The following is a 21,178-nucleotide window of genomic DNA, read 5'->3' as shown; positions in this document are numbered from 1 at the left end:
GTGGGGCCAACAGCCTGGACTGACACAGGCCCAGGGCCAAGGCCTGGTCCTCATAATTGCACATATGGGTTGTGCACCAGCCAGCCTCAAAACACCAAGAGGTGGCCTGTGTACCCCTCTAAGCAGAGAGGTTAAGTAACTGCTCCAATGTCACACAGTAAGTAGGATGAGGTCCCATGAGGCTAACTCCAAAGCCTGGGAAGGACGGGGTTTAGGCAGAAGGGCGTGTAGCTGCAGCCTTGATCCCAGGATCACCTGTCCTATCCCAACCAGCTGCCGGTACCCTCACTCTGAGTGGCCCCGAATGCACAGGTATGATCCAGAGCTTGACACCATGGCTTCCTGAACCCCTCACCCCCACTCCCCAGGCCACAGCTCCTCCTGACCCACCACTGTGGGGGCAAGTGTTCAAGCCCAGCCTCCAGAGGCCCTGACACTAGCTACCCTGACACTAGGGGCTGGACCTGCTCACTGGGAGCCACAGCCACCAAGCTTGGGACCCAGGGCTTTTGATTTCAGTGCATGATTGATGGAAACGATGAATTCCACCTCTTTCTCCCACTGGGTCTCTGTGATCCTTTACCCCAGCGCCATCTGTGAGAACAAGGAGCAAGTCCACTAGTTCTGCCATCCAGGGGGTCCCCGGTGCACACCAAGCTTGGCCTCAGCACGGTGCTAAGCCCCACCCGAAGCCAGTCCCTCTGTCCCTAGACAGCAGACACTCAGCTGGCCCAGATCCCACCCAGGAGCCCTAGACAGCAGGATGCCCACCGTCCGGCTCAGCCGCCCAGGGGAACTGAAGCAGGTAGGGAGGGGACTGCCAGCTCCAGGGACCAGGCTTTCTGTCTGCAGCTCCCTCTGGTGGCTGGTGGCCAGGGGCAGCTGCAGCTCCCCAGCTACACCTCCTGGTTTCCCGTAGCCTCCCTCTTGGCTCCAGCAGGCTTCCTCCACACTGGCTGCCAGATCACCACTCCTGAAACACCCCTCACCTGATCCCGTCCCAGGGAGCCACTGGAAAGGCTCCCAGGTCTAGGAGATGAGGGCCAACTCCCAGACCTGCTCAGCTGCCTCCCTCCCACAGGCACGCCACCCATCCTGCCCCAGCGCACCAGGGACAGGCCCCACTTTCCACCAACCATTGAACCCCACCCAACGATACCCACAGAGGCAATCCCAGCCCTCCTGTCAGGTGACCCTGTGTTAGGCCAAGTTCTCTCAGAGGAGATGAAAGAAAAGGCAGGCAGCAGGGGGCGGTGGCGCAGCCTGTGATTGCAGCAGCTCTGGAGGCCGAGGTGGGAGGATTGCAAATTCAAAACCAGCCTCAGCAACTTGAGTCCCTCAGCAATTCCTTGAAACACTGTCTCTAAATGAAGTACAGAAAAAGGTCTTCGGATGTTGCTCAGTGGTTAAGCACCATTGGGTGCCAAAAAAAAAAAAAAAAAAATCCCCAGTATGGGAAGGAAGGAAGGAAGGAAGGAAGGAAGGAAGGAAGGAAGGAAGGAAGGAAGGAAGGAAGGAAGGGAGAGCAGACACACTGCATTGCACTATATGGGTAAAATCTGCTGTGAAAGACAGCATAAAGAAAGCAAGAAGACCACCCACAGAATGGTGGGGGAAATATTTGTAAATCATACAGTTGATGAGGTTGACTATCTGGAATATATACTCTTACAATTCAGTAATAAAAACCACCACATGACCAACTTACAAAACGCAGAGAGCCAAGTAGACACTCTCCAGAAAGGAAGCACCCATGCACTTGAAGAGACGTTCCACGTCAGGGCCACCATGGAAATGCAAACTGAAGCCGCAGCGACACACCCCACATGCCTGCCACGGTGGCCAGAGGCACAGACAAGGCTGGAGGGGCACGAGGACCTCACCTCACAGGGTGGCAGGGACATGAGGTGGTGCAGCCACCAGAGAGACAGGTTGGCAGTTCCCTCAGCCCTCAGTCGCCACGTGATCCAGCCCTCACAGGCCCACCTGTCTGCCCCAGAGGGGAAAACATGAGTCCACAGGAAAACCTGCACACGGATGTTCAGGACAACTTTGTTCCAAAGAGCCTGGGTGGCTGAGCACCGGGTGCCTGTGAACTGGAGTGTGCTTAAGCCGCATGTGGCGTCTGCACAGAGAGATGTCACAGCATAGACGGCAATGGCACCGACACACCTAGGCCTCCGAGGACCCTGAAGATTGCCGCCTGAGAGGAGCCGGCACTGGACCATGCCGGGCAACGGCACAGCTCCAGAGCCACTGTCAGGAGACCGGCGTGGCTGGTGGGGCCAGCTGGGGCGGACAGACCAGCTGCCGCCTGAGGACAGTACCTAATCCTTGGACACAGTGCTCTGCTGAGGCCACTGAGGTGCACTGGATTATGGCACAGGCCAGCTCTAAAGTGTCCCAGCCCCTGGTCAGATGGCGGCCACGGGCTTTGTGTGAGGGGTCGTCAAGGGCCCTGCAGAGCACCTTCCACTCACAGCTGTCACCAAGAGCTAGGCGGAGGTCTGAGGATGAGGTAGAGGTGGTCTAGGGGGAAATGTTCTACTTCCCCAAAGGCTGCAGATCCAAGTGGTCTGCTCAGGAGACCAAGACGAGGCCCATGTGAGATCAGACACAGAATCCAGCTTCTGGGTGCCTGCAGCTCAATGGCGAGAGCCCAGAGTCCTGCTGGATTCGGCAGAGTGGCCAGATGAACAGCATGGCCGTGGAGGGTGACCTGCACCTGCTGCCTCTGGTCTCCTTCTCCTCACATAGCCTCCATGGTCACTAACTGTGGCCCTGCAATGGGCACCTGCACCTCCCTCCAGCCTGCACCATCTCTACCTCCAGGCTCTGCGCTCGAATGCCTGGATGCCTTCCCCACACAGCCCTTTCCATTCTTCAATAATAACCCGTTCCTCTGTTGAAGGTCTTGGAATGCTCAGCCCCCTCTTATCTCTTACAAAATCCCACTCCCACTCCAATAATTACTTGTTAGGGAACAGTCTTCAAATCTCATAAAAACTGGAGGAAGACGAATGCAAATAATATCCCCACAGAATCTGCCTTTCAGGTTGCTGCACTAATTAGTAACGTCTTTTCAAAGGCTCATCATTTCCTATAATTGGCACTGAACCCACAATATCTTCATATTTTTCAAAAGGAAAAACATTATTCAAAAAAACTCTAGCAGTTGCTCCATGATATACAAAGTATGTACAAGTCTGTGTGTGCATGTGGGTAAGACCATGTCTCCAGACGCACTCCTGCATGTGCATTCCTCTCTGCACACATGTGGTATGGGTGCCTTTGTGCATGTATTCACATGAGGGTACATGTGTACACACACATCATAAACGTGTGAGTCTAGGTGCACGCTGTGTGCCAGCGTGTGGCCATGTGTGCACACCCATGTGGACACATGCATTCCCACGAGGCAGGAACTTCTAGAAGACCTGCTACAAGGCTGCTCACTTGAGGATGCCCAAATTAGTCGGTTCAAACATGAATTCAAAGTCATCCTTAAGCATCCTGGTGATCTTTGTTTTTTTGTTGTTGCTGTTTTTGTTGTAATGGTGGTGCTGGGGATGGAACCCAGGGACTTGTGCATGCAAGGCAAGCACTCTATCAACTGATAGAGTGATCCCCAGCCCTATCCTGGTGATCTTCAGGTGGACTTGAGGCAGAGGTTGTGATGTGGTCCCAGGGGCCTCCACATTTCCCTAGGCCACAGCAGTGGTGCTAGGAGGCCCTCAGAAAAGGAGGCCAGGGCTGGGGTTGTGGCTCAGAGGTAGAGCGCTCGCCTAGCATACATGAGGCACTGGGTTCAAACCTCACCACCACATGAAAATGAAATAAAGAAATTGTGTCCACCTACAACTAAAAAATAAATATTAAAAAAGAAAGAAAGAAAGAAAGAAAGAAAGAAAGAAAGAAAGAAAGAAAGAAAGAAAGAAAGAAAGAAAGAAAAGTAGGCCAAAGTCTACACTGCCTCGCTGCTGGCCACCAAGCAGTCTGTGTATCCAGAAGTGATCACAGGTGCACATTCAAACACATCTTGGTGGCCCGAGGCTGGGAGTGTCTGCTCTCTAGCTCACATTCAGGAGTTCCTCCACATCGCCCCGTGTGGAGCAGGGCAGGGTGCACAGGAACCTGAGGCTTCTGGGCAGGCAATCCAATGAGTGTCCGGGGTGCACAGAGAGGACATGTCTGAGCACATCCAGGAACCAACAGAACCCAGGACGGGCCACAGGGCATGGACGCCAGGCCCAACCTGGACTGGGTGTGGCCCACACAGAGACCCCAGGAGACCACACAGTGGGAGGGGTGTGAAGCTGAGGACCACAGGAGGCTTCCAGCACTGCTGCACCAGAGCCCAAGGGAGCTAGGGCCTGTGCAAGCAAAGGACTCGTGTCCTGCCTCGGAGGAGCCTCCGCGCACTGCCCTCTCCAGTGCCACACCTGCGTCCCTCTGCCGAAACGGGGAGCTCCCTGGCACCCAACGCGGGGCTCAGGACCATTTTGGATTCAGAGGAAAAGCCACCAGAATTGACTCTTGGGTGACATAAGACCTCAGCCACCAAGGTGGACAACACATCTGAGCAGCAGCAACCATGATCTCTGCATTCCTGGGTCAAGGAAAGAACATGCCCCCATCTGACCACAGGTCCTGTGTCCAGGTGCCCACCCTCATCTGCTGAAGTGGCCCAGCACAGGCTGAGTGTCTGTGTCCCTTCAGTGCCTGCTGAAGCTGGCCTAGGAGATGGACAGTGTAAGAACTGGGGACTCCCCTTCCAGGTCAGAGGCACAGGAAGAGCTGACCTTGGGGGCCTGGGCTGTGATCCTGACAGCTGGTCTCTGCAAACTTGGACTTGGGGAGGGATTCCACCGTCTGCACTTGCTAAGGCAGCCCCAAGGCAGCCCACATGGCCCACACAGGACAAAGACCTTCCTCCAGGGAGTCGAACACTGGCCAGGGGAGCAGCCCTCTGAGTGAACCTCACTGGGCAGTGCCCAGATCCAGTCCAGCATGCTCCTGGCAGGGAGATCACTCCATGAGACCCTCCACAGGGTGCAGGGGCAACCTGGGGCCTCCCACCCTCCACACATGGCTGCTATCATCCTTCGCTGAGTGCTGCCTTCACACGATCCCAGGAGATGCAGCCCGGAACACACAGATGAGGCCCCCTGAGAAGTGAGCCCAGACCCAACCCCACAGCCACTTGCCATGAGCCCCATGTGTATACCCAGAGTGGGCACACCCACTCTGCACGCCTCCTTCCTCCCATCTGGCTCCTGGGGGTGGCATCACCCCTGACCAGAGCCTTGGGTCCTCATGGTCCCAGCCCCACGGTGAGGAAGCCTCCCGGCCAACCTGTGGCTCCAGCTACCCCAGCAGTCTGGATTCGCGGTGGTCACATGGGCCAACCTGGCCCCTCCAAAACTTTGCAGCAGGCCAGAGCCCAGATCTGCACTAACACCCCTCAGGCCTGAGCACACCTGCACCCCCCACCAGGCCGCCCCTCCATCTGTGCACCAAGCCGCACCACCATCCCAGCCTGGGCCACTCCTTAAACCTGGAACTCCAGCTCTGAGAAGGGAACTTCCAAGAGCCCTGAGACACGCCCGGCACATCCAGGGAAGATCCACTTGGTTCCCCTTCCACCAATTCTGTTTTCTCAGAAATAAAATAGATCTGATGGTGAGAAATACCTGAGCCAGAGTGGGGACTGGGGCGTCTTCAGTGAGGAGTGGGCAGGGTCTCCAAAGAAGGCCTGGGGCGGGGTCCTCCGGGAAGACCAGGTGCTGAGCTACTCAGCAAGCTGCGTCCTCGCCCCTCCCCACCAGGTGATGTGTTTCCGACAAACTGCTTTGTTCCAGAGCCTCCAGTGAACACGGGGGGGATTGCCGGAGCTCGCCAGGTACCCGCCCCATGCCATCATCACCTGGGGTCTGTCGGTCACATGGGGCTTGTCCTGCCAGGTGCAGGCAGCATCCTCAGTCTAGCCCTGTCTGACAACAGATCCTTCACCTCCGCCTGGAGATCACAGCAGGAGGCAACGCGCCACTGAGGGTCATCTGCCCTGACTACCTGCTTGCTCTGTGGGCAGGGTCTGTCCTGCCCATCCTGTGCCATTGGCACCTGCCACTCCAGCTCTCCACAGCCTAGGAGAGTTCTTCTTCCCCTGACAGACGGTCACTTCCCCCAGCCCTGCCACCTGAAATACCTGCTCAGAACAGCCAAGACCCCTGTGTTCAATGCCCCCCATGCCCATCTGCAGCTCACGGTGCCACAGACACTCCGCACGTGCCCCTACCTCATGCCCTCTGTGGAGCGGTGGCAGTAGTTGCGGTACAGCTGTGGCACGCCCAGCATGGCCTCGGTCAGCACTGCAAGGAAGCCCAGCGTCTCCACAAACAGGGCCGAATCGATGGACAGGTAGGTGACATAGCCCGCCACACCAGTGAAGGCCAGGACACACTGCACATAGTCCCCGAAGCTGCTCCAACGCCAGAAGTGGTGTGGGTCAAAATCTAGGGCAAGAGGGAGAGAGCTACTCAGCCAGGTGAGCAGGACGGGGCAAGTAAGGAAGGAGACGGGAGCTGAGCCGGCCAGGTCCAAGTCCGCAGGGGAACAGGAACCAGGTGACAGGCTGGGGACAGGTACCTGAGCAGGTCAGGGTTTCTGTGGGGAAAGGCAGACTACAGGTGCTCCTGAGGAAGCTACTCCTGGTGGAGCCTTGGCCATGTTCAGGATGCACCTGCACCTCCTGGGTGGCTCCTGGCACAGGAGGCTTGTAGGAATCGGCTTTAGGCAGGCAGGTAGGTCCCCAGGCCCACCCTGGGCACACAGGAGGGACACACCAACGTGGGTGGGGGCTGGGGCCACTCCTACCTCCCCCAGCATTCCCACACTCCCCTGAACAGGGGCACCTGAACAGAGGCCAGCTAGGGTGGGCCTCCACCTCCACAGGGCACAGCCTTCCCAGGCTCAGGGTAGGGACCTATCCATTTTCTTAAATCATGAACATCACAGTCTAAAGGGGGAGGAGGTTGCTGGTCCCTGCAGAGCAGCTCTGACCAGCTACAGAGGGCCTTGGTGTTCCCCACCCCTCCTGCCTCTGCACAGGGCGTCCTGTGGGACCCAGAGGGCTGGGTGGGCAGTCCTGCAGGTATCCCCACAGCCCACAGCTCTGCAGGTCTGCAACTGGCAGGTAGTTCTCTAAATGGAAGACTGCATCTGCCCACTCAAAGAAGAGAGAGGCAGAGACCCTGCCTCTCAACCGTGGGGAGCAGTCAGGACCCAGGTCCAGGCAGGAATCCGACCCTCACAAGTGGTCGCCTGCAGCTGGGCCCTGGGGCCAGGCACCAGCAGTGACACCTAACAGCGTGACAGCGCAATTTTCCAACGGGCAACCAGAGTCGGCGGCAGTCCTGCGGCGGTCGACGGGCGCCCTCGTGCGGCGGGTCCAGGCCACGTCGGGCAGAGGCCTCCTCATGGCCCTGGGAGCAGCTAGTGGAGGACAGGATGAGGGGTTCTCCCCTCAGCCCCTGCTGCAGGGCAGCGGCGCGGTGTTCAGAGGCCAAAAGCCACTGGAAAGAGTGGAGGGACCCGCGCGTACAGCCTGGCTGCCGCACCACTTGGGGCTGTGTGCGCAGCGGATCCCGCGCTCCAGGCATGGAGGCTCTGGAGAAGGGGTCCTGCCAGAGCTCCCAACCCCCATCCCACAGGCGCCCCGAAGCCGGGAGGCTGGTGCCATCTAAGGGGCTATCTGGCACGAGGCGACCGGTACCAGGCCCCAGCATGAAGTGCACCCCCCCCACATACACACCCTGCAGGCGGGCTGCTGGGGAAGATGGAGCTGGCTCAGGGCAGGGCATCCTGCTGAACAGCATGACCACAGCAGCTTCACCTGGCCAGCAGTGTCCCTCTGAACAAGCACATGTTCCTTTCCATTTCCAAAGCACCCAAACCCTGCAGCACACAGGGGGCCCTGGCCAGACACAGTAACCCACATCCCTCCTAGCACTGCATGACCCTATCTATATCTATATGCAGTGGATTTGAGACAGCAAGAGTCCCCCACACACACACTGCAACTCTCTCAATACCTGAATCCTGGGATGCATGGGGAGAGAAACTCTCCACTGAGCCACAGAGAGACCTGACAGCCAGCTCCATCCCGCTGAGCACAGCACTGAGCAAGACTACCTGGGGCAGCTGTGGGGACACTCCCTACACCTCACTGAGGAGGAGCTGCAGGACACTCTAAGGAGAAAACATCATGCAGCCACCAGGCTACATCCCAGTAACCCCGAAGCCACCTGTCACAGTGTCCCAGACCCTGCTGGCAATGGACCATAACAGCCTGCCTTCTGGCTGGCAGCCTGGCGCAAGAGCATCCCCTCCTCCTTTAGTATCTTTAAACCAACCAGGAGCAATCAGGTGCGTGATTCTCTCAGCCGCTAGCTGGTGACAGACAACACAGCAAGAGGACAGAGCTCTGCAGAGGAGATCTCGCAGCCTCACTCCAGTCAGAGCAGAACTGAATAGGGGCCAAGCGGGCTTCCTACCTAGACCCTGCCAGCCCCCAAATTGCTTTCTGAAGGGGCAGTAGGGAGGGCAAGGCAACCAGGAACCACAGGAACACTCCGTGTTTCCAAACCCAAGACCCTTTCCAGACAGCTCTGAAGGAGCAGTTCCCTCTGGTCCCAGGGTCCAATAGCACGTGGCACCTGGAGGCGGCACACCTGCTCCTGAGACCCAGCGGGGAAGGGGTGGGAGCTTGATCCTGTCCAGCTGATCCCACACAGAAGCCAGGCCTGCCCCCACACCCTTCCTGATCTCTTCTCACCTCCTTTCTTTCCTTTGCCACCCTGTCCCCATCCGAAGTCACTGCTTCCCCAGCTGGCCTCAAACACCTAGGCTCAAGCTTCCTCCTGCCTCCCCCTCCCCCTCCATCTGGTTTCTTCTAACTTTTTTAATTCGCTGATAGAAACTCCTAAAGTCTGTGAGTGACCTCCATGACAGCTGGGTTGTTCCACGCTCCACAGGGAAGTGCTGCGTGGCCTCTGCAGGTCATCTGAGGCCCCAGGCCAGAAGCCAGAGTCAACACAGCCCCGGGGGAAGCCAGCAGCCTGCCCAGATGGGCGGGCCCCCACCCAGCCTGAGGACCAGATGTGAAGAGAGCTCCCCAACTAGGGGAGACCCATGAAGGACACCCTCCAGGGACCCACCACACAGCAGTCTTCTCAAGCCCAATGAGCCAAAGTTAGAAAAGGCAGGAGCTGACCAGGGTCCTGGCCTGCCAGGAGACAAGAATACATGGGGCGGGCTGGGGTCGTGGCTCAGTGGCAGAGTGCTTGCCTTGCACATGTGAGGCACTGGTTTTCCATCCTCAGCACCACATAAAAATAAATAAACAAAATACAGACATTGCCTCCATCTATAACTAAAAATTATTTTTGAAAAATACAGGGTGCTCTGACGGGCCCTCTCCTGAGACACCAGGTCTCCTGACAGAGGTCAACAGGAATTTCCCTGTGCTTAGGAAATAATTATTTTCAAATAGTTAAAAAAAAGGGGGGGGGTATTACCATGTTAACCTATTTCAATAGTTTTAAAATAAAAACCAGTTCTCAGGGAGAAACCCATCAAAGAGCTCCCCTTGCTTCCCCACCTGGTCAGACAGGCACATGGCCTTGCTCCAGCTGCCCCACGGTGTCTCCCTTTGACTCCAGCTGAGCAGGGACAGAGCTGTAGGGTCAGCTCTGCCCACAGCCACCACTTAGGCCCCTGCGGCCACAGCCCAGTGAGAATGGTGGACTTGGCCCAAGCATGGGTGGTACAGGGCTCGGGCACAGAGGCCTCACCTGGAGGGACTTTGAGGGATGTGGGGCCTGAGCCTTGCATGGGACAGTGCCAGGTCAAGTATAGCCAGAGAGTCCAATGCAGACAGCAGCAGGACCTGCTGCAAAAGGGGCAGAAATGGCCTGCTGGCCTCCTGTGTCCATGATCCCGAGCCAGCACCAGCCTCTCCTGCAGCAGACATGGGAAGGACAGAGATGTAGACTTGCCATTCCCAGTGATGGACTCCAAGTGACCAGGGGCTGGCACTGCCCATGTTGAACCACCATGGCGGCTCCAGAGAAGACCCAGGACCAAGAGCTTTCAGGCCCCAGGTCAGACAGGACATGGCAACTGCCAAGCCGCGTGCTAGCCCCAATCTACAGCTGCACAAATGAGAGGGCCTCTGAAGACTGCCACTGAGGCTGCACGTCACTGTGAGGAAGAGCCAGGGACCGAAAGAGGAGACCCCTCTCAGGCTGCAGTGATCTGGTGCCTTCTGTGGCCTCTCACTTCAGGAGCCTTTCCCTCTTTCTCCTTGTCCCCACCCTGTCCCGTCCTGGCACCTTTGCCCTGCAGAGCCAGCTGGTGCCATCCCAGCCGATGGGCCACAGTCTGAGCAGTGCTGCCTGAGCAGCATGCTGTCGTGCAGCAGAAATGACCCCAGGAGGCCAGCCAGGCCTTGGGGCTGCCCACTTCTACCGCAGAACTTGGAATGGTGCCCAAGCTGCCCAACACAAACCACCACAGAACCTCAAGCTGCTAAGATCATCCCTGCTGCCACAGTGGACCAGAAGGCTAGCGTGTCTCTGACCTGGCTGAGACTCCTTCCTAATTCTGGCTCCCAGGGTTTCAGGTTAAAGATAGCAGTCTAGTGGGCACCACCAGAACAGCACACACACCACGGCTGCTAAGTGCGACAGGCAGCCACACAGGAGGTCTCTGGACATCAGCACATGCAGACGTTCCCCAGAGAACCTTCTAAATGGTGGTGGGATGCTGAGAGCCATAGCCAAGTGGGAATGATGCATGGCAATTTCCTGGTCAGCCTACCCCATGTTGCTTAGAGGGAGGACTCTCCATTGTGGAAATGGGCTGGCCTTGGACCCAGTGAAAGGGTAAAGTTTCTAAGCTGCAAAGCCTGAGTTAAAATGTAAAGGACTAGGTATTGTAAAGTTTCTGAACTGCACACAGAACCTGAAATTCCTGAGGCAGTTAAGACAATGCCCGGTGCTGACCATTTAGTTGTTAAATAACCTGGACCCTGTGCAATTTGGCACGTAGGCATTCAGGGCCCAAACCAATCAGTTTGAATGTATCCCCTCCTTAGGACTGACCTATCACTCCCGCCAACCTGTTCCCGCCAATGAATGTACTAATCATGTTTGAGAATTGTCGTTTGATTTTCCCGCGGTGTATGGTGATTTGTTAAAGGAGACTGTGATGTATGTAAAGTCCCTGCACTCCCTAAAAAAGTGTACTTAAGCACGGCTCAACCCCTGCTCGGGGCTCTGGGCCGTTCTCCCTTCTCGAGTGGGCACTGAGCCCCAGCGCGCTGGATCTGCAATAAACCCCTTTTGCTGTTGCATGAGTTGGTCTCTTGGTGGTCACTTCCTCCGACGTTCGCCGGACCCTTACACCAGGTCATCTGCAGTGACATGGCATGAATGTTTGAGAGTTTTGTCTTGAAAAATGACCTTGCTCAGGGATTAGGGCAGATCCGGGTTTAGGGTGGATCCGGGTTTAGGGAGGATCCTGCTGGGAAGAGGGCGTATCCTGCTGCCTCAGGCGCCTGCTCCTTGAGTTCCCATTGAGAGTATTTGGTACGCAGAGCCCTGTGGAGGGCGTATTTTCCCCAGAACGTGCGTGTAGAGTGCCAGTGAGAGTTCGGGAATAAAGAATTGCTGTTTGAATCTACAAGGCTTTTGTGGTGGCTCGGTCATTTTATGCCCAGCCAGACTGCGGCAGAGGGAAGAGCTGTGTGCCTTGGGCTTTGACGTGCGCCCCACCCCATGCCCGTGTACCAAAGCACCACTCCAGGTGTCCAGCCAAGATAGCAGGCTCCCTCTACCCCATCACCTGCACAGGGCAATGGCTGCCAAGAGCAGCAGCAGCCCTTCTGCTACTGCCTCTCAGCCCCGCTCACAGGGCAGAAAAACTGAGCACCCATCCTGGCCTTGACTTGCTCATAGGGTTCATACCAGGATGTGCAGGCCAAAAAGACCAGAGGGCCCCCAGGTGTTCTGAGGGTAGGGGTCATCTCAGGAACTCACCACTGCCCTGGCCAGCTCCACAGCAGGGGTGTAAGATTCTGCCCCAAGAGCAGGGTAGCCTGGGAACCAGGAGGGTCTGCATGGCAAGCAAGAGAAAGGAGGCCCTAGAACCAGCTCAGTTTACCACACAGACCAGGAGAGGCACAGCCAGAAAGAGCCCTCCCAGGACAGAGCAATCCTCAAAGACTAGCCTGAAGCACAGCAGCACCTGCCCAGTTACCACCCAAATCAACCTTGCAATGGCTGCAGTAGGAGGAGTGCAGCGCCCCTGGGGAGCCCATGCACACAGCAGACCTACAGGAGGACTCAGAGGCCCATCCCCCAACCAGAGGACAGCCAGCAATCTCCCCGGCCCGGGTCAGTGTCCACAACTGCCCCAATGTCTACCTAAAGTGTCCATCTGCAACAATCCAAAATAGAGATACCCAAAGGAACAGGAAAAGGTAGCCTGCACAGAGGGCAGAGAGCAGCAGCAAAGCAGGACCCACAGCCTTGGGGGAGGCATTGGACTCTGCAGGAAAAAAAAAAAAAAGCCTCAAGACAGTCTCGGCAGATGTGCACAGAACCCAAGGAGACTGCAGCAACGTGAAGAGTTAAAGGGCACTCGGTGATGGCACCCAACAACAGCATCAATAAAGGGGTAGAAAGGGTGAGGAGAACCAGTGGGAATCCAGGTGAAGCACACCCAGAGGCTCTCGGCCAGCACCAGGCAGCAGGCGGAGCTGGTGCAAGAGCATGACCTTAAAGACAGATCACTGGGGGCTGCAGCTGTGGCTCAGAGGTGGAGCACTCGCCTAGCATGTGTGGGGCCCTGGGTTCGAACCACAGCACCACATAAAAATAAATAAATAAAATAAAAATGATATTGTGGGGCTGGGGATGGGGCTCAGCGGTAGCGCGCTCGCCTGGCATGCACGCGGTCCGGGCTCGATCCTCAGCACCACATACAAAACAAAGTTGTTGTGTCCGCCAAAAACTGAAAAATAAATATTAAAAAGAACATTCTCTCTCTCTCTCTCTCTCTCTCAAAAAAAAAATGATATTGTGTCTAACTAAAATATTAAAAAAAAAAAAAAGACAGATCACTGAAGATGACATAGCCCAAAGCATGAGACAGAGGAAGAGTGGCAGTCCTGCACATACGACAGGCATGCTGCTGGGAGGAGAGGAGCAGCCAAGGAGAGAACACTAGCCTGCACACCCCGACAGACCCAGACAGCCACACCCACACTTCGGTCTCAATGCTGACACTCAGTAAAAACCCAGGGTCCTGAAAACAGAACAGGGAAGTGGAGTCCCTGAGAGGGCACCAATGAGAGTCACCACAGGCTTCGCAGCAGCAGCAGCAGCAGCAGTGCCCAGGCAGCTGGCAGGGCACCAGAAAGAAGGCATCATCAACCACGGTCTGCACTGCAAAACCCCTGTGCTTAAAGGAGGGCAAGATAAAACCAGAGAATGAAGAGAACAAAATCCCCAGAGGACAGGGAGGGGACTGTCTGTTGTCAACAGACCTACCTGCAGGGAAGGAAAGCCTATGAAGCACACAGTGAGAGCCAGCACCCACAATCCTGCCAGAAGGTAATTCCACAGGTTGCCCCAAAGACAAGCACAGGCTACTGCTTTCCTCCCACGGCTCAAGAGCAGCTGTAGAAAAGAACCTGAACTTGTGATTTGCAGACACATGAGGTCCTCGACACCAGCACCCAAGGTGGGCAGCTGGAGTGTTCTGGAAAGATGACTGAGACAGTCACTCTAACAGTGAGGACCAGGAAGAGGCAGAGCAACTAGGGCTGACACAGAAGACCAACAATTGCTCTCTCTCTTCCCTCATACCTCCATGTCTGAGGACGTGCAGCCACATAAAGCAGCAGTCAGAACACTGCACCATTAGGTGTGTGACCTACCTGGACACAATGTGTAGCCTCATCTCCCACAGAGGGAGGAACTGCACAGGAGCAAAGTTTTTGTATCTCATTAAAATTAGTCTGGGCTATGAAGCAGATTCTGGAGATTTAAAATGCATACTGCAATCCTCAGAGCAACTACCAAGAAAGTAACTCTCACATGTAGCTAAAAATCACTAAAGGAATTAAAATGTTACATGAGAATTAAAATGTTACAAAAGAAACTGCAAACACCCAGGCACTTCAAAGGCAGAAGGAAAACTGCAGACATGAATTCAAACATCAACCTGTGTGTGTGAGTCAAATAAGCAATCAGAATGCCAAAATAAACTTCCTAAAGACCTATGTGCTGTCTACAGAGGATGCCCTTTAGATTCAGATACAAAAACTTGTAAAAGAACAGAAAAAGATACACGACTCAAATAGCAAACACAGACCCATGGCTCCACTAATACCAGAGTAGGCTTGAAACAAAAGCACTACTAGAGACAGGGTCATTCTCCATGGAGACACAGCACCTACCAAGCACACCCCACCAGCACACCCCAGAACACACCAGGAAAACCACAAGGGAAAGGAAGGAAGACAACTCAAACAGCTGGAGACTTTGTATCAGCTCCGTAACACTTAGGTGAAGAACCACAAAGAGACCCGAGCCTGCACCTGGCCGAGCACACCCTCCCAAGCCAGCCTGGACTGCTCTCCAGAAGAGACCCGACAGCGCATGGCAGCACAGGATGGTCTACAAATGCCACAGAATGAAGGCAACGTCCAAAAGAAACTCAGGAAATTCACAAACAGGTGGAAGTTGCAGATGCTCATAAACACACAGGTCACAGGAGAAATCTGTAAGGAAATGGGAATCACTGAAATCACTCGCTAAAATCACTCATATGAATCTCCACCAGGAGAGACCTGGGGAATGGACAGAATCCCGCAGGGGAGCAGCACTCCTACAGTGGGGAAACCAAGGGAATGGACAGATACTGGCACAGACAAGCAACTGTCATTGCTGCAGGAAGAAACAAAGCAGGCCTGCATGTATCAGAGTGCGAGTTCATCATTCAGATCTTCCCGGGAGAAACCCCGATGCCCAGATGACTACTCGATGCAAATCCTTCTCAAACTCATGTAAGGAACAGAATAGAGGGAACTCCTCCCAACTCACGTCCTATAGTCATTATTACCCTGAGTCCCAAGTCTTAGCCACAAAACTGCACTCTCACATCTTTATGACATGGACACAAGATACCCTCCCACCTAGAGCAAACAGCACCTGGCAACACACAGAAGCATTTAACACACCACCAGGAATTTAAGAGTGGCTCAGCACACAAAGTCAGCCAATGGTCTCCACATCATCAGAGGAAAAGCCAAGGCCACGTGGCCACTCCACAGTTTCAGCCAAGCACCTGCAAACCTTTAACACCACTCTAGAAGAACGAAGGCCTCACAAGCCCCAGAGCAGGATGGGGTGTCCACTCATACCAGGTCCAGCCAAGCAGTCCAGCAGGAAATGAAAAATAGCCAAATCAGGAAAAAAGATGCAGTCTGTGTTCACAGATGACAGGATCACAGCGAATCCTAAGCAATCCACTGAAGATCAGCTAGGGTGAGCAGACGTCAGCAAAGCCGCACAACACAAGGTTATGTAAGACTCAGTTCCACCAAGCAGCAGTGAAGGGTGCTGGATGGAAAGAAGGAGACACTGGCCTCTTCCTCCCTCCCTCCTTCCTTCCTTCCATCATCTCTCCTTCCTTCCTTTCCTTCCTTCCCACCTTCCATCCTCCTGCTTTCCCTCCCTCCTTCCTTCCTTCCATCCTTCTCTCCTTCTTTCCTTTCCCTCATTCCCTCCTTCCTTACCTTCCTTCCTTCTTTCCACCTTCTTCCTCCCTCCCTCCATCTCCTCCTCCCCATTCAGAAAATAGATGGGCTTCTAAGGAAGAAGGGTTCATGCTTGGGACAGCAGAGCCAGGGGTTTGTTAGCTCAGGAGACACAGCATGCACCGTGGGAGGAAGCACAGAGGAAGAACTGGCAGACAAAGCTGAGAAGTGACAGGGACGCACATGGGGGCATCCTCATGCAGCGTACATACCCAGATAGGACCGCCTGGGCGGGGCTTTGGGCTCTTCATCCCTGCTGTCTCCAGCTTCATTCAAAAAGAGGGAAGAACAAAGATGGAGGGAAGGGAGGAAAGAAGGAAGGAAGGAAAGAAAGAAAGAGAAAGACAAAAACAGACTGGTTTTAACACTGCAGACTGCGGTTCCCAGCCCTTTGTGTATTTCTTGAACACACACACACACACACACACACACACTGGAACAGAAGGACTGTAAGAATTCCATTTCTGTGCTTTGGAAATTCACTTTCTAAACCATTCTCCAAGCCTACCCTTTCCCATTATCCTAAGGAAGTGAACAGAGACTCCATCGCCCCCTTGTCACTGTCTCTAAAATCAGGCAGCATGGAGCTTCCATGGTGCCCCAGGGGCAGCCACAGGGCCAACTCCACCCAGTCCCCGGCCAGCAGTGTGCCAGCTGCACCCACAGGCTCCTTGATAGCATAGCTTTGGGACACATGCAGTAACCTGTCCACCACCAAAGGACAGCTGACTCGACATAAAAGAGACAGGCCACAGTACAGAGATAGCCGGGGCTCCCAAGGTCAGTCATGGTCAATCCTCCTGCTGCACTGCCCTCCATGGCCAGGATGCCAGACAAGCTCAGCAAAGCCTCATGTGGTCCTGGAGGGAAGCAGCTGGACAGAGGGTGTTAGGAGCTGAGCTCCTGCCCCACCATGGTGAACGACACCTTAAAGTCAGCTGTCACAACAAACAGGCGAATGCAAACACAGAGGAGCCCCATGGCCTAGATGCAATGCCACTCTGCTCACAACCCAAGGGCAGCACACCCAGGCAGCTTTCCCACCTGTCACTACCCAGCACCATGGACTTGGCCAATTCACTGCCCACGGGCACCTCTTCTAAAGATCAGATCCACTGAAAGGGGAAGGGAGAGAACATGCTGGGACATTCTGGCATAAAACATACCCAGAGTAAGAGCCCAGGGGTGGAAGACAGATCCAGGACATAGAAAACACCCACCCTGGATTCCCCTGGACACTCCTGCACCACCCAACGTTTCCCACCTGGAAAGCCAGATGGTCAGAGCCACCACACTTGAGAACATCTGCAGGACAGATGGGAGCAGTGTCCAAGGCTGACTCCAGGGAATATTTCCAGAACCCTGTACTCCATGCTGAGCAGGGCTCTAGTAGGCACCAGGACCCTGATGTGGCTGGCAGCATGTCTGCCCACAGCTTCCCCAGACCCTCAAGGTCCTTGCCAGGTGGAGAGGTACACTGGCTCCAGGCCATGGAAGCGGATTGTCGACTTCCAAGACTAGGTCCCAAGGAAGAAGCAGCTCGCCCTGGGAACCAGAAGCCATGCTGTGAGGGAAATCAGGCCTGTGAGGAGTCACAGTGGGTGTGCCAGCCAGGGCCCGGGTGACACCAGGCGAGAGAGGGAGAAGGGAGTGAGGAGGGGCACCTGCAAGTCAGTGAGCTCAGCTTCCAGCCTCAGCCTCCAGGCCTCCCTAGCTGATACTAAGGACAACGGGCACAAGCTGTAGGGAAAAGCTCCACCTTGACTGTCCCTTCGAGTCCTCAGTTTGGAGTAACAGACAGCAGGGCACCAGGTGATGAGGCTGAAGCTCAGGGTGGGCTGGAACCGGGTAACCTGCAGCACAGGCAGAAAGTCATCAGGAGAGAGTCATTGGGCTAGCACATGCACACAGGGAGGGGACAGTGGCAGCAGGTGGGACCAGGGAGGTGAGGACTGATGAGCCTTGTCCCAGGGAGCCCGAGCCAGACAGAGGGCACCTTCCCACACCCCCCTTCAGTCCCAATACTGCTGCTCTGAGCACACGCACAGACGGAATGACCACCCAGAGGCCCCACCACAGACAGGTGCTCCTCCCCTCAACAACCAGCTCCTCCCTGGAGCTCTGAGTGCTAAGATCTGGGGAAATGTCAGATAATCGAATCACCTGACTTCAGGCCACAATTTTGTTATTCAAATAACTCCTATGACAAATTTAAAAGGAAAAAATACATTATAAACAAAGTTAATTTTTTTAAAAGCAGTCTCACATGATGGTCATGCCTGCAATCTCAGGGACTCAGGAGGCTGAGGCAGGAAGATTGCAAGTTCAAGGCCAGCCTCAGCAACTTAGTGAGACCCTAAGCAACTTAGTGAGACCCTGTCTCAAAAAGGGTTGGGGATGTGGCTCAGTGGTTAAGTGTCCCTGGGTTCAACCCCTGGTTCAAATAAATAAATAAATAAAATGACTGAAGTCAGCTCCACTGTGTCAGCCAGCAGTATGCCCACAAGGAGGCATCATTCTCACAACACCCATCCCTGGGGGTGGCACTCTAAGTAGGTGCAATTCTGAGCCTACAGCCCCTCCAGCCTATTCCAGCAAATGTCTTGCTGGAAGCAGCCTCAGGTGATGGCAAGCAGTGGGCCAAAGATGGTGGTGATCTGTGCTGTCACTCCTACGGCTCCCAAGTCATGGGGGTGACGTGGGTGGGGGGCCAGGGCCATGACGGAAGAGACCCAGTCAACCCCAGGTCTGGGGCTGACAGGCAGAACCATGTGCAGCCAGGAAGCATTTCATCTCATAGGAAACAGCCCCACTTCCACCCCAAAACACCAAACAGCCATCAGACCCTACCACCAGCCCTGCAGACTGCCTGCAGATACCAGAGCTACCCAAAAATGTCGCACCCCAAACGTGCACTCCACATGTTCTTCACACTTAGACAACAAATACATGATCTTTAAATCGAACCCGCCCTTCGTTGTTTCCTTAATCTCACCTTGCAAATTGAATTTGCAAACTTCAAATTTAAAAATCCTATAAAAGATGGTGGGAAAATGTTTACCTTTTATTTTTAGGCCATCTGACTATTCTATTGAAATAAGGTCATTCTGAAGTTTCTCCTTAAATTACTCAGGCTCATGATCACTGTGCCAGGACTTGAGTCTGCCGTGACACAAGGCATCACCCACCCCTGTTCCTGGGTAGCCCCAGCGTGCACTCCAACCCAAGGTCCTAGTGTGGGATGTACAGACGCTGGCAGGAAGAGGAGCACTATGGTGAGCACGTCAGCACAGGTTTCCTGGTTTCCATACATCCATCCTTCCACTTCTTACACACAGTGGACATGACACCATAAACATGAACAGGATTCAAACCCTAAAAGGGCTTAGGATGAAAACCTCGGGAATTTTCAGGCATGGACTGCCGTCCCAGTACAGAGGATCTATGGCCTGTCAGGAGCCCCAGGGTCAGCAGGCAGAGGTCCTGCCTCCTCCCTCGGGCTGGATTAATACAGGACAGCCTCCCCACAAGGACCCCAACTTCCTCCACACCTGCAGAGCCCTTTGCCAGCGAGGGCCCCAGGACCCAGGCATCTCTGTGGCCAGTCACAGGAGCCCTGGTTCAAACTTCAGGCTCCAGCCTGTTCCAGTTTGGATATGAGTTGTCCCCGAAAGCTCATGCTTGACAATGAAGGAGTGTTCAAGAGTAAGATGATTCGTGATTATGAGAGCTGTAATTAATCTACTTGATGGGTTAATAATCAAAATGGATCAATGTGGTAGCTATAGGAAAGCAGAGTGTGAGGCTGGGGGTGTGCCTTTGGGGTACAAACTTGTCCCCGGTACTCCCAGCTCTCTCTCTGGCTGCTTCCTGGCTGCCTTGAATGGATGGCACTCCTCCTCCATGCCCTCTGCCATGATGTCCTGCCTGGCCCTGGGCCCAGAGCCATGGAGTTGCCCACCATGGACTGAACCTCTGGAACTGTGGCCAAAATCAACCTTCCCTCCTCTAAGCTGTTCTGTAGGGTATTTTGGCCACAGCAACAAAATCTGAGGAAAACAGAAATCTAGCCCTGAAAACAGGGGCCACGATCTTAATTCAATCCCAGTTAGAACAGAAAGAGTCCTTAGGAATAATTCACTGAACAACAGGAATCACTAACATGTAAAGGGAGGCTAGCCAGAGATCCATTCCCATGGCTTCCCTGTGAGACCTCCGTGGGGTCCCCAGGAGACGGGGCTCCTCTGCCCTCACCTGAACCAGAACCCGCTGGAAGCCTGAGGAAGGGGCTGTGGGACACAGGTTCTGGAGGCAGACAATGCTAAGCTCCGGGCCTGCCCTCCTCCTAGTGCACGTTCTGCTGTATGCCACCCACCCTCAGTCCCCAGAACCCCTGAGGCTTCACATGTCACAAAACCTACTCTGATGATCAGAGTCGGGCAGCACAAACACAGCTGTTGTTTGGTACCTTGGGTGCTACTGTGCGCCCTCAGCCTTTTGGCATTCCCCCATGAGAACATGACTGAGGGCACCCCATCCCCCAGCCAGGCAGGGCACCTGCTCTGTTTTGAGCCCAGGCTCAGGGACATGGATCCTGCCATGGGAAGCTCAGGCCACACAGAGAGGGGGCAAAGCTGGCAGGAAGTAAGACCTGAAACCATGACTCTTTGCTCACACTGAAGCTGGCCCCTAGGAAGCCCAGCCTTCCAGGCAAGGTGGGCAGCACCCTTGGCACGAGCCCCAGCACACCTGGCAGCCAATCACACCAGAGGGCAGAGAGTGGCTACTCAGGAGGGATGGCATTGATGGGGAGAAAGGACAGATACACACCAGAAAACAGATGGCCTTGGTGGCCATCTCTAGTTACGGTGACACTCATTGGTCTAGGACCTCCCTCAGAGTGGAAGGTGACCCACTTTCTACCAAGACTGAAACCAGCACCATTCACCTCACTCTAAAACAGACATCAGAGAAGGAGAAGGAAGGAGCTCACCAACGAGAAGAAATAATAATCAAAAATGAAAACGCCTGGCAGACTCCAACTTCCCAGCACCCCAAAACTAAATGACTCTGGGGAAAATCATCTTGTAAGCAACCACTGAGATCACGCACCTACACAACCTCAGACAAACCACAGCAGGTGCTGTCTTCAGCTCAGTGACGGGAAAACCACATAAGGCCCTGCCCTCCTGCACACGAGAAGCCCACCAGCCGGCGACTGCAACGCAGAATGTCAGACTCAAGGAACTTCTTCAGGAGGAGGCAAACGCAGGAAGAAGTGCATTCTAT

General features: G+C 54.7%; 1 protein-coding gene across 4 annotated transcripts in view; it reads right to left on the bottom strand.

Annotated features, from left to right (window-relative positions):
• The window catches only part of Slc66a2 (solute carrier family 66 member 2), a 30,186-nt gene that overhangs the window by 1,124 nt on the left and 7,884 nt on the right, over positions 1-21,178 (bottom strand). Inside the window, exons 4-5 of one of the 4 annotated variants that reach the window (XM_026381128.2) lie at positions 16,102-16,155; positions 6,299-6,515 (exon numbers count right to left, since the gene is read on the bottom strand). The exons of 1 other annotated variant lie outside the window; for it this stretch is intronic. In XM_026381128.2, the coding sequence (XP_026236913.1) occupies positions 6,299-6,515; positions 16,102-16,155 (271 nt within the window). The remainder of the gene's footprint in view (positions 1-6,298; positions 6,516-16,101; positions 16,156-21,178) is intronic. 2 more of the 4 variants (XM_026381130.2, XM_026381129.2) reach the window with 2 other exon arrangements.

Source organism: Urocitellus parryii, chromosome 13 (genome assembly GCF_045843805.1).
Source record: "Urocitellus parryii isolate mUroPar1 chromosome 13, mUroPar1.hap1, whole genome shotgun sequence".
NCBI lineage: Eukaryota > Metazoa > Chordata > Mammalia > Rodentia > Sciuridae > Urocitellus > Urocitellus parryii.
Note: the sequence above shows the minus strand (reverse complement) of the source record. Positions and strands in the feature narration are given on the sequence as shown.